The following is a 13136-nucleotide window of genomic DNA, read 5'->3' as shown; positions in this document are numbered from 1 at the left end:
TCCTACAAACCATGGATCAGTACAGTGTGAAAACTAGATCTTGGTGTCCTTGCAGTTTGTTTTATGAAACATTATAGGCTTCCTCTGAAGAAAGACTTGTGAATCTGGAACTATATATTCAAGGCATGGAGTTACGTGAGAACAAGCTCTAAGTGCCCCTGTTAAGTCATGTTATGTGATGTCTGGCTACCTGGAAGGCTTCTTGGGTGGATCTGCGGGAAGGGCACCCCTTTGCACAGGTTAAAATGTGACTAATTCATCTTTCCTTCCTTCCTCTCTCTTATTTTTCATTACTTTTCTATGGCTGCAAGCACACATCTTAAAACAGTAAAACCATAAAGACACATCCTAACTCTAATTAAGAACATAATAGGATTTAAACAGCATCCTGCCAAACAGATGGCAGGCAAAGCAGGGATATTAACAGGCATGTTGGAGCAGCTTTCTGGAAGATGATTGCTGTATAATAGAGGCCAAATGGATTTTTTTTTGGGGGGGGGGGTGTTACTATAGAGATGCAGTGGTGAAGGAGAAGACCTGCTTCCAGGATCCCAGCTCCTAAATTGAAAATACTCAGCAGGATGTTACAAATGATAGGTTGAAAAAAGTCAGCATGGTGGGTACAACAATGCAGTTGTGACTATCAAATTGTCTTTTTTGCCTTCTTTGTACCTGGAGTATCCTCTTTTGAGTAGAATTCACAGTTCAAACAGAATTGAGGACAGGAAAAAGCTATCTCCTTATTTCTGAGTCCTTCCCCTCTTGGACTTCAGTTAAAACCAGCACCTTAAACCTATCTGAAGCCAAAGCAGCTTTTGCAGTGTAGGTGATCTGGCTTGCATTGGTCAAGAGGTATGTCATTATTATGTAACTTCCTCTCCATTGTACCTTGAGGAGAAAGGATGCTTTGGGACACTCCTTCATTTGTAGTAATTGAAGGTATCCTTCCTAGCTAAAAAGCTGGCCACATGAGAGGTTTAGCCCAGTTCTAACCTAGCAACAATGCAGGCTTTCCTCAGTTTTGGTCTCCTCTCAGCACTGATAGCCAGTGGTGAGTAGCTCCTTCTTTGGTGATGGTGGTATAAAATGGTGTGGGAAGAACAGATGTGGTGCCTTTGTATTGTCCCTTTTATGTGTACACAGCACAGATGCTTGAAAAGATTGACACAATACAAGTTATTTATTTCTTTTTCTATGGAGATCTGACTTTTTGGATTGGACAAGAGAATACCCAGCAGGTTTTATGTTCCTTGGTTTAGAACACAGTGAAACCTCATGTTAATGGACTAATTGGGTGGGGGGAAAGTTCCTTATTCCTTAAAACCTAGTAACCTGAAAGGTGCATCATTGTAACAGTACAAATGATGCAACTGAAGTAATTTAAACAATCTGGGAAATGACAGCATTACATAGATAATGTAAATAAACTTAAATCACATTATTTGGGCCACTTATATAAGGATTTTATTGTGCAAATGAACAGAAGTTCTGGTCAAGATCCGATTAATCAGTTTTTCACAATGGCAAACCATTTCTGAAAACCTTGCTAAGAAAATGGAGGGACTTGTCCAGACACTCTTCGAGAATCAAACAAGATTGAACAGGGAAAAAAATTACATGACATGTAAGTGTAGAATTCTGCTGTTACGGTGTTTGCCGGCTCTCCAAAATCTTCCTATTTGGTCAGGCATTCTTTTTATTGAATGGCTAGGTTTTGACCTAATGCCTTGTTTTATCTGCTGTACCCTTTTCAGATTTTATTATTTCAGATATGATTTCTTACTGTTTGTAATTCATACTTGTTTTCAATCATCAAGCTGCCTTCAAGAAGTACATTAATATTAAAAAACTCAGATAGGCATTTCTGTAGCTTCATCATTAACAAATAATTGTACGTTTTTCATTTTCTGAAATCTCCTTCTGAATGACAGATTTATTTGTGCAAATTTGTCTGATCTATATAAGGTTCTGGGGAATTTCACTTTCAAATTTGTTTGTATTATTTTTAGGAAAGAGTATGTATAATGCAACAGGTTTGTGAAATGGCATAAGCATACAGATAATTCTTTGATATAAACCAGAGAAATGTTTTACTAATGAGGCCAAGCTGGTTTATGAACAGGTTTATGAACAGGTTATGCATCCTGGCAGTCATGTGCTTCCATTTATCCCTGATTTCTGGCAAAAATCCAGAATAGCATTGCAGAATAATTAGTTCATCTGTATGAAGTATGTGGGCTCATTTAATATTGCCCCAAATACAAATTTACACATTCTGCTTTTTTTTCACACGTCATATAAACAAATGGTTATCTATATATACATTCATAGCTTGTTTTAGTTAGCAATGGGAATTGCAAATAGTATTTTTGGTTAAACCCTAAGGGGACATTTCAGACTTCACAACTAAGTAAATTTAATAATTTCTCTTCCAAAAATTAAACAGATATATATATATGACCATTTTTTCCATCTCTGTTCTCCAGGTTTTGCTCTGGAATGTGAAGTTTGCATTGGTCAAGGTCACAACTGTTCCGGTAACATAGAAGTATGTCCTTCAGAACATGACTCTTGTGGTATTGTTGCATTTGAAAGTGTATTGGGTAAGTAACATTGGAAAGTAGGAATTATATGTTGATTTCAGAATATTCATATCTTTTGTGTTCTTGAAAATTGATAAATAAACTTAAAAAGAAAACTTCCATGAAGAATTGCATGTGGCTGCCTAATTTGGCACAACAAATACCCATTGCATGTTAAAAAAATAAATCCTATGAACAATAAAAGTTGTTTGAAAATGGAACCATCTTAAAAATGACAAAACAGAGAAGTCGTGGGTGTCCTTTCAAACAGAAGCCGCACACCACTTGCCAGGGATACATTCCTGTATGGAGAAGGGGGTTGGACTCAGTGATGGACCAGAATCAAACTGCAAAAGTTCAGCTGGCCAGCAGGCAATAAAACTTTAGCCATTTTCTTACCCTCTGGAGACAGCAGCCCTGTCTACTGCATAACCCCTTCCCACTGTTGAAAGAAAAGTCTTCATCATGGTTCATCCAAGCTGGGAATAAACATGGCAACTGCTTTGGGAAGAAGGTTGTAGTTTATTGGAGAGGAGAGCCAGACAGGAAGATGGTTCTGGCAGCAAGAGAAGTGAAAAAAAGGGGCTGAACCCATGTAGGGAGTAGGTTTTTATACCCTCTGGAGCCTTTTGTTTGGAGTTGTTCCTGTGGCATGAACTTTGACCTGAGTCTGAGTGTGCCTTTCTGGTATTCTGATGGTGATGGGTCAATCTTATTATGTCCAAAGGTCATATTCTGCTTCCCTGGGGCTGATGACTCTTAGAGTTTGGGTGAGGTATGTAGATTTTAGGTCTTTGTCTTCTTAATCTCCTAGCTCCCTGGATTTACATCTGCATCTCTATAGAGCTGGTTTCTGCTTGGGGAAGGGAGACCTGGGGCTATTAAGAAAACTGGGCATGCTTTCCTGCGTTTTTAAGAAAATATATTTTCCTGCCCTTTTAATATTTCCTTCTCTGGGGGGCTGACTTCCCACACCACTCTGATGCTATGAAATTACAAAGGGACTTCTTGATAGAGACCTATTTTCTATTATGCACTTTGCCTGGGGAGAGTTGGGTATCCAGGAGGGTAAAGGTTCCCTTGTAAAGGTTTGTAGTACTTTATTTGTCCTCTCATTTCACTTGTTTTAATAATTATTACATTTATATGCCAAATGACTCTGGACAATTTTGCATGCTTGAGTTATTCTGCAATTTGCTTTATCAGTAAACTTGGCTGGAAGGTGAAGAATAGCAATAGAAATAATTTATAATAGTGTTTTAACATTTGTTTATTTATTAAACAAATTTATATAGCCGCCCAGCTCACACACACACTGACTCTGGGCAGAAAACAATATTAAAAATCCACAATTTAAAATTCACAGTTTAAACCTTTACCCCACAACCACTTGATTGGCTCCAAATGGGATTCTCAAGCCTCCTGACAAAACCATGTCTTTAGGCCTTGCAGAAAAGCAGGATGGGGGCCAATCTTATCTCTGGGGAAATGATGTTCCAAAATGGAGACCCCCCACAGAAGAGGCCCTTTTCCTGGGTCCCACTAGGTGTACTTTATTAATAGTTGGGATCCACAACGTATCCTGCCTTCCTGCTCTGATGGGCCAGGTAAATGTAGTTGGGAAGAAGTAATCCATCAAATTACCTGATACAGTCCAGCAGTGAGAAATCCTACAGGAGGGGAGTAATGTGTTGTGGGAACTCAAATGGAGGCCTCTTAATCTAGCTAACTAACACTAGGAGACTAGATGTAGCTTTAAACAGATCCCAGTCATAAATCAGATTAGACTAATTGAATCCCCTTTTATATGTGCATTATGGGGTAGTCACAACCATTTACAAAAGGGGTGAAGCTTGTGGGAACAATGCCAAAATATTGCTTTTAATCAGTGCTTTTTTTGTAAAAAAAAAAAAAAAAAAAAGGTGCCGGAACTTGTGCACAGCTCCGGCTCCAGTCGGAAACCCTTTACGGAGTGGGGGAGGAACCGCTTTAGGGAGCTTCCAAGGTGCAGATAACGTGAGCAGCATCAGCTGATGGATGCCATTGCTGCAGCTTTTGAGAGGGTGCTTGTTCGGAGCCGGCATGTCTTCTGCCACCTCGTCTTCCTCCGCCTCTGATGACACAGAGGCTTCCTCCAGAGCCAGAGTAACCAAGGCAGTGGCGGCGCTGCTGCTTTGGGAGCGCGCCTGGTCCCTCGAAAAGATTCACTCCAGGAGTCAGTCCTGTCCCTGGTGGCCAACACAGGGTTGAGGACAGGTGGCGGAGGTGGGGGGAGCCCCATGAGTCAAGGCAGAGAAGAGATTCTGCTTTCAGGACCGTGGAAGTGTTTCGGGGTCGACCTTCAATGCCCCCGATTTCCCCCGGGCAGCTTCCTTTCACCGAGCCAGAGCTTTACTTGCACTGGCAGCTTAGAAGGAGCCGGTTCTTCCCTTCCAAAAAAGATGCCAGAATGCCGTTCCGTGCGTTCTTTGACAAAAAAAAGCACTACTTTTAATGAAAGTAGCAGGTTTCTGGGGATGCTCATGCCTTTAGTTCTCCAAGAAAAAATCCTGAGGAGAAAGAATGACTAAAAATATAAGGGGCTGCTTATAAAACACACATTCCAAACCTAGGATGGCTGCAGTGGCCAGGCTTTGCCCACTGCTGCATCTCTGCTTGTATGGCCAATGGCAAACAGGCTACAGATATTATGAAACTGTGTCACTCTTGGTGTAATGATTCATGGGTGGTGGAGATTCTATCTCCAAATTATGACTACTGAACTAGTTAATGGTTGTGTGATGCACCAGTCACCAGTAAAGATTTCTTCCCTGGTTAGTGATTTTCAGGGTCAAATATGTTATCTGAACAGGGTGCTTACTCTTTATATTTATTGTAATTTTAAATAGGTTTTGCCACTTTTAGTGTCAGCATATTCTCATTATCTGTTAGAAATGTCGATTTATTTTTCTCCCTGCAGAAGAACTTCAGGCTGAGGGGATTATTAAAAGCTGTGTTCCATCAAGTGTCTGCGAAGGTGGTTCTGCTCACATTAATCTGGGTAAAAAAGGAAGATCAAGGACCAGTGTTTTTTGCTGTGAGCACAATGCCTGCAATACAGATTTTCCAGTCAAATGTAGGTATCTATTCTGAGCTTTACTCCCTTGTGCTTTTGTACAAATGATTTCACTCAAGGAGCATTTAATAAAAGCAGAGTGAGCAAGCTAAGGCCAGGATAAAAAAAAAATTAAATATAACCAGATAGCCTAATAAGAAGGAAAAAGTCAGCAGTGAAAATTTAGACCTCCCACACTCTAGAAAGAATGGTCCTGATTCAAATTTGATTACATAAATTCTAAAAAGAAATTGGAGAAATATATCATTTCCATATTCATTTTAAGCCCAAGTGATCAGCAGAGCCAGACACATATTGTTGGCTTATACTTATAAACTTAAACTTCATTGTACACTTTTGGAAGGATCATTGCACAATCTTAAATCTGTACTTAATCTAAAAAGTGAACTTTTTGCTTTCAAGGTGCCATTTCCATATTAGCAGATGGAGCAGAGAAATGAGATGTAAAATCTTTTAATCTGGAAATGGCTATTCCAACCTCTTTGGAAGAGTTCTGACAACATTGTTCTGAGTTGGGCTCCTGGCTTTCTAGCAAGGTTGGAACAAGGGAAGAGGAATATCAAAAATGAAGTAAACAAAAGAGGGAAGAATTCCAAGGCCATTAAAAAGTTTCAGAAAATGCATTTCTTTTTCAAGAACATACTGAAAGCAGAGACAGCATAACAAGGACATTAAAAACGACACACAAGATATATATATATATATATCAATATACAAATGGGTAATTTGCCTTGTGCACATTTATAACAATTCAGTGAACAGTCTAAAATGAAATAGCCTAAAGTTATCAATATAAGCAGTCAAACAAATCCTTTATAAGAAGCATTCTTTCATTCACTGAGCTCAGTTCTTAGGGACAAGAAAATTGCCCTAACAAACATAAGAATTATGATTGATGAGGAACATGAATCTTAAAATGCTTAGTTTATGTTTACTGCTATTGTGAGTGGGGGAAAAGAGATCTTGAAAAGATAGAACAAGGTACAAAATTGTTTAATCTTCTGTAATATCCCATCAACTGACTAATAGAAACATGCTCAAAACAAGGAATCCCCGCCCCGCAAAAAATATTTAACCCATAGAGATGTCATTGTCTTATTTAATTATGCTGTTTGATATAGTTTCCACAATTTTTCTCTTTATTCAGTGCCAGAATTAGATACCAAGGTCAATGGTCTTCGGTGCCCAGCCTGCTATGCTTCATTTCCTGATTCTTGTAAGGATGACACTGTTGATTGTGTTGGATCCGAGTCTCAGTGCATTGATTTGGCTGGATACATACATTTTGGTAATTTATTCAGCATTTTATATGGGTTCTTCTGGGGTTTGATATTAGGCTGCATCTTAGAAAACAACCATTTAAATAAAATATATACAGCATGGAGAACCTTATATAAGGCATGGAAGATAAGAAAATAATAATTGTTGTGTCTAATGAAACTTGTCCAAATATTTATCATATGGCAATTTTATGCAGAAAGTTTTCAATTAATTAAAGAGTTTATTGAATTTTACTAACTTTCCTCCGGCTATCTTTGCTATGTCAGTTAGCCACTATGGTCAACAGTATTAAAAGTCACCAAGAGATTTTGTTTTAGTCCCTTTGTCTCTCTCTTAACAGAGAGTATCTATCAGGGCAACAATGCTGTCTCTGAGCAAAATCCATGTCTGAACCCAGTTTGGTAATTATCTAGAAAAAAAATTTCCAATAATAATTCTTAAGGTTGCAGCAGCAATAGTCAGCTTGACTATTCATGTGATAATAAATATTAATCAATCTTTATCAAACTCATCAGATGCAGAGGGATGTTGTGAAACTGGAAACTCTGATTGTCACAGTGTTAATTTCAGGAATCATTTGGCAGGACATAATCCTTGAAGGTCCTTATATGCCAAGCCAAGGACAGGTCCAACAAGCCAGTAATGGCATGGACTGATTCAGGCATTGTCAATTTCCTTGAAAGGTTAGCAGTAAAACTTGTTTGGAGACATATCATTAGAAGATGCATGAAACAACTTGGATGCTTTTTAAGTATATTGCCAAAAGGGACATGAAGTCCAACATGAATCTAGGAAAGTTAGAGGTGAAGAACCACATCAGTAGCTCATGACATTGTGCAGGCATCTGCAATCTTAAGTTGGAATGCAGTCTTTAAGCCAGTGTTTCTCAACCCTGGCACTTGAAGATATATGGACTTCAGCTCCCAAAAGTCCCTGGCAAGTATGCTTTAAGCTGTTTACTTTATTGGTATTTGGAATCTGAACTATGAACTATGCAAGATACTCATAGGAACACAGCAAGCAGAAATGAATGTTGTGCTCATCAGAGATACAGATGCATTGAAAACTTGTGCATTATGTGTGTTGTGGGGGAGGGGGCACATGGCTTTTTCTTGCATTAAGATCCAATAACATGAGCAAAGGAATGTTGCTGCCAGTCAAATTCATCAGTAAAATAGATGGGAAAGCTTTCAGCAGGTATGGAATGTACATTTATAAAGAAGAGGTCTTAGGTTTTTAAACAATTGGGGCATTTCTTTCTTTCTTTCTATTTTTAAGTATTTTATATCTTTGAACTCTGTCTTCTCAATATCTCAGTTTTTTCAGATAGAAACTTGGCAGTACTTAGCTAACTTTGGCTTGTCTTGACAAGCTGAGCAGGATCACAGGTGGATAGTACATAGATTAGACATCTTCAGAATATCCCAGGGTTATAAAATATATGGGAGAAGGATCAAACAATCTCAGAAGGCTATGGCAAACTGTTTCTATGATGTTGCCAGGAAAACAACATAAGACATTCCCCTGAAGTCAAACTTGAAAGAAACTTTGATTTGGACCTGTTGCAGTAGATGGAACTTCCATTTAACATGCCAGGGGTGCATTTCAAATGTAGGGCAAGGAGTCAGTTTTTTAGAGCAGCTAAGTGTAGACATTGGCATGATGGATTAGAATGGTAGAGACCTTAATTCATATTTTTACTCAGTCTTAAAGTTCACTGGCTTATTTTAATCAAAGACCACGTCTCAGCCTAACTTATCTGGGAAAATAAGATGGGAAAGAGAAAAATATTGACTCTACCTTAAGACTCTGGGGAAAGGGCAAGATAAACTGTGTTAGACGAATTGCCCGGCCTCTTTTGAGCTCTCCTGACCTGGCACTCTGCAATACCAAGACACTCTAAACAATATCAAGACTAAGCAATGCCAATTCTGAAGGAGCTGGCAGGCCTGATCTCGGAACGTTTAAACTATATTTTTCAAAGATCCTGAAGCATTAGGGAACTACCAGAGGTCTGGAAAGAAGCTGATGTAATTCCTATCTTCAAAAAAGGGGAAAAATGAATCCAGGAAACCACAGACCTATCAGCCTGACATCAATACCTGGGAAGATTCTGGAAAAGATAATCAAGCAACAAATCTGCAAACCCCTAGAGGCAAACAAAGTCATAACCAGAAACTAACATGAGTTTGTCAAAGACAGCCAGACAAATGCCAGACAAATCTTATTGCATTCTTTGACAATGTGACAAAATTAGTGGAGTAATGAAACGCTGTGGATAAAATTTACTTGGACTTCAGTAAGTTTGATAAAGTAGACCACAACCTACTACTTGATAAGATAGAAAAATGTGAGTTAGATACATCGCCACCAGATGGATTCATAACTGGCTGACCAAACACACGTAATGTCTACTCCTTCATGGAACTGTATCTATATGGAGGGAAGTATGCAGTGGGGTATACAAGGCTCTGTCTTAGGCACAGTACTCTTCAATATTTTCATCAACGATTTAAACAAGGAGATTAGAAGTGGAATTCGTCAAATTTGCAGACGATATTAAATTGGCAGGGATAGCCAACACTCCAGAAGATAAACTCAAGATACAAAAGGACCTTGACAGACTTGAATAGGGGGCCCTATCTAACAAAATGAAATTGAATGGTGGGAAAAGTAAGTTTCTACATTTAGGCAAGAAAAACCAAAAGCACAGATATAGAATAGGTGGTACCTGGCTCAAAAGTAGTAACTATGAGAGGGATCTTGGAGTCCTAGTGGACAATCACTTAAATATGAGCCAGCAGAGTGTTGCAGCTGTTAAAAAAGCAATCACGGTCCTAGGCTGCATTAACAGAGAGATAGAATCAAGATTACATGTAATGTAATCTTTAAAATGCCTTGCTAAGGCCACACTTGGAATATTGCATCCAGCTTTGGTCACCATGGTGTAAAAAAGATGTTGAGACGCTAGACAGAGTGCAGAGAAGAGCAACAAAGATAATTAGAGGACTGGAGGCTAAAACATATAAAGAACGGTTTCTGGAATTGGGTATGTCTAGTTTAATGAAAAGAAGGACTAGGGGGTGATATGATAGCAGTGTTCCAATATCTACCACAAGGAAGAGTGGGTCAACCAGTTCTCCAAAGCACCTGAAGGGAGAACAAGAAGCAATGGATGGAAACTAATCAAGGACAGAAACAACTTAGAATTAAGGAGAAATTTCCTGGAAGTTAGAACCATCAGTGGAACAGCTTGCCTCCAGAAATTGTGGGTGCTCCAACACTAGAGTTTTTAAAGAAGAGATTGGACAATTGGTCTAAAATGGTATAGGGTTTCCTGCTTGAGCAGGGGGTTGAACTAGAAGACCTCCAAAGTCCCTTCCAAATCTGTTATTTTGTTAAACATCCTTCTGATCATCCTTTCCATTTCTCATAGCACTTCAGATCAATATCAGATGTGGAAGAAAAACCCATTTTTCTGCAACTATTCTGAACAGCCTGGCTATTTACTCTAAAATATGTCAGTGCCCATCATAAGAGGTCCAAAATCTATGGGACCAAAAGAGTTCCAACATTTTTTTTACTCTGTAGGCAAATGGCTGGCAAGTTTACAAATATGTTTTAGGCCCACTGCGTCATTCAGCTAATTTATGGGAAATGTTATGAGTTTACAGAAGCAAAATGAATTAGCTGAGGCAATATGGTTGATGCTGGGTGCTGATTCTGTTGTCTGTAAAAAGTTTTGTGGTATTGTCCTTCTTTATTACACTGCTTTCTGTTTATTAGGTTGCACAGGATTTGACTGTTGACTATCTTTAATTTAAAAGAAAGGATATGAATCATTCTATCAAAATGTAAATTACAAATGCAGCAAATTGGTTCTTTCTGAGAAGGAAGGCCAACTACCTTAGGAGAAGTGGGTGTAGACTACTGTATTTTTTTGGCCTTGAAGAAATGGATTGATGTGTATCTGTTGCCCCCTTGTGGTTAACATGCAATTTATAATTTTCTGTCTTTCTAAACACCAGAAGAAACATCTACAAAAGTTGCCATGAAGGGCTGCACTACCCATGCTGTCTGTGATGCTACCATTGGAGGTGCGGCAACATTTAGCCAGGCCAGTTCAACAATCACCAACCTTGAATGCATGCCAGCCGTTAGCACAGCCAGCAGCTTTCCTGGACCAGTGAGACTCTTCTTTTTAGTCATGATGAGCTTTCTGAGGCTGCAGCTCTGATCCTAACAGGGCCAACTGTGTTTATGAGCAAATGATGCAGATGCTAAACCAAAGATGTTAATCTTTGGGTCTCTGGTATCACTGATGGAAAAATTCTGGATGAGCCAAGCATTAGCCATTTGATGCATTAAGGCCTAATCCATCATCATGCTGGTTGTTTACAGCTTACAGCATCTATTATGGAAAGCGGTTATTTAACCACCAGTTCTGATTTGAATTGTTATCATAGTCATAGCAGTTGGTATAATACTGACGTATTGATGTGTTGGTCAAAGACTGAACTCATTGTTCATCTCTTAGGGTCATATTTGATATAGCATTTTTTAGCCTTCTCATTCAATTTGATGGGAATGGAAAGGGCATGTTAAAAAATGATTGCCTATTTTTTCAAGCAAGGTTGAAAAATTGGAATCCTTGATCTTAATTCCCAAGCAGTTGAGAGAGCCCCATTCTGTACTGTACAATGATCTCCCAGGCAGTATGCAATTTCCTAGCCCTCAGTAAAATCCAAGAGAAAATGTAATACAACGAGTGAAGTCTCCAAAGCCTTTCTCAGCTCTGGAGAAAGCAGGGGCATTTAAAGGAATGCTATGATGAAATGCTTGAAGATTCTTCTACTGTAAGGTCCTTTCCCCTCTGACACTGACCCCATGTTATTTTACTGCTGACCCCATGTTATTTTACTACCTTCGTGATATTTTATAAACATCCTCATGGCTGCACCCTAGAGTTGTAATGGATGAAGGGAGAGACATGTGAAAAGACCGTCTGACCGATGCAAGGAAATTGGTACTTCCCTCCCGCCCTTTTTGCTCCTTCCACAATATGGTGGGTGGAGATACTAACTTTCTGGGTGTTCCTGAAGTACTCAGGGCAGGAGGAATATAAACCAAGGAACCTTTGACTTCAGGTGGCAGTGGAACAATTCAAGAAAAGTGAGATGAGGTGAAGCAGAGGCCCTCCAAAGAGAAGTTCTCTTCTTTGCTACTGTCCTTTTGAAGTATTTTGACTGGAGCAGGAGCGGAACTGAAAATTAAGCTTTCCAAAGCTTTTGATGTCATAAGAATAAGTGGGGGCACTGATCTGAAATCAATGGTGGCCCACATGTGGAAGGAACTGAAAAAAAAGCTGAGAATGTTGTAGAAAAACAGATGCCTTTTTTCGATGGAAGAACAGATTTCAGTTCAGAATTAGTATAAAGTTTTCCCCTTTCAGACCAATGTTAGAATCTTTTCTGCAGCAAATGTGAATTTTGAAGAAATTTGAGTTGCTAGATGCTGAGGTGGTCTTATGGCTATTGATACTAAGCCACAAACCCGCCTCTCCTCTATGTTCCCCTACTTATTGTAATAAATGTATATATATATAGTAATTGTCATTAAATTAGGACAACCATTTGATTAAATGTTTGATTGAATTTGGCTTCTAATCAGTTTTTTTTATTCATTAAAGAATAAAATCAATGAAAGAAACAAAATACGAGAGATTGATTTATTTGTTTCTTAAGCTTACAGGAAGATTTTATTTATTCTGCATGTACTTTTTAAACCTTTGATCAATGCTTAGCTTGAAAGATGGGAATATTAATGATTTTCAGTTCTGTTTCACATATATTATCTCTTCTTTGGTAACATTCAGGCAAAAGCTTTAACCTGAATGTCATGGGCTTTAGATACAGAATAGCTATAATTGGCATTTAGGAAACAAACACAAGGGATCTGATCCCAAAGTCTTGAGGGGTCTTGATGTAAAATGTGTAACTGTTTTCAGTGGAATCATCAGAATTCATGCTTTTCCTTGAAATGAAGGTAAAATAAACTCCAGGGCTGATTTAATTCCACATTGCAAAACCTCTGTCAGGACAAGGGCAATTCCACATTACAAAACCTCTGTCAGGACAAGTATTCCTGCAATATAGATC

At 38.7% G+C, this 13136-nt stretch overlaps 1 protein-coding gene across 1 annotated transcript; it reads left to right on the top strand.

Annotated features, from left to right (window-relative positions):
* Nucleotides 1–1002: 1002 nt before the first annotated feature.
* LOC107286332 (phospholipase A2 inhibitor and Ly6/PLAUR domain-containing protein-like) lies at nt 1003–11215 on the top strand. Its single transcript, XM_015814683.1, has 5 exons — nt 1003–1051; nt 2487–2603; nt 5542–5697; nt 6845–6985; nt 11007–11215. The coding sequence occupies exons 1-5, from the start codon at nt 1003–1005 to the stop codon at nt 11213–11215; spliced, it is 672 nt and encodes a 223-aa protein (XP_015670169.1).
* The last annotated feature ends 1921 nt before the right edge of the window (nt 11216–13136 follow it).

This window comes from Protobothrops mucrosquamatus, unplaced genomic scaffold (assembly GCF_001527695.2).
Source record: "Protobothrops mucrosquamatus isolate PMUCROS unplaced genomic scaffold, P.Mucros_1.0 scaffold275, whole genome shotgun sequence".
NCBI classification, from domain to species: Eukaryota; Metazoa; Chordata; class Lepidosauria; order Squamata; family Viperidae; genus Protobothrops; species Protobothrops mucrosquamatus.
Note: the sequence above shows the minus strand (reverse complement) of the source record. Positions and strands in the feature narration are given on the sequence as shown.

Bases quoted from the DNA above. Each gene is read 5' to 3' on its own strand.
- LOC107286332 (XM_015814683.1), top strand. From the start codon at position 1,003: ATGCAGGCTTTCCTCAGTTTTGGTCTCCTCTCAGCACTGATAGCCAGT. The intron at 5,698-6,844 runs GTAGGTATCTAT...CTCTTTATTCAG, and splicing joins TACAGATTTTCCAGTCAAAT to TGCCAGAATTAGATACCAAG. The intron at 6,986-11,006 runs GTAATTTATTCA...TCTAAACACCAG, and splicing joins GGCTGGATACATACATTTTG to AAGAAACATCTACAAAAGTT.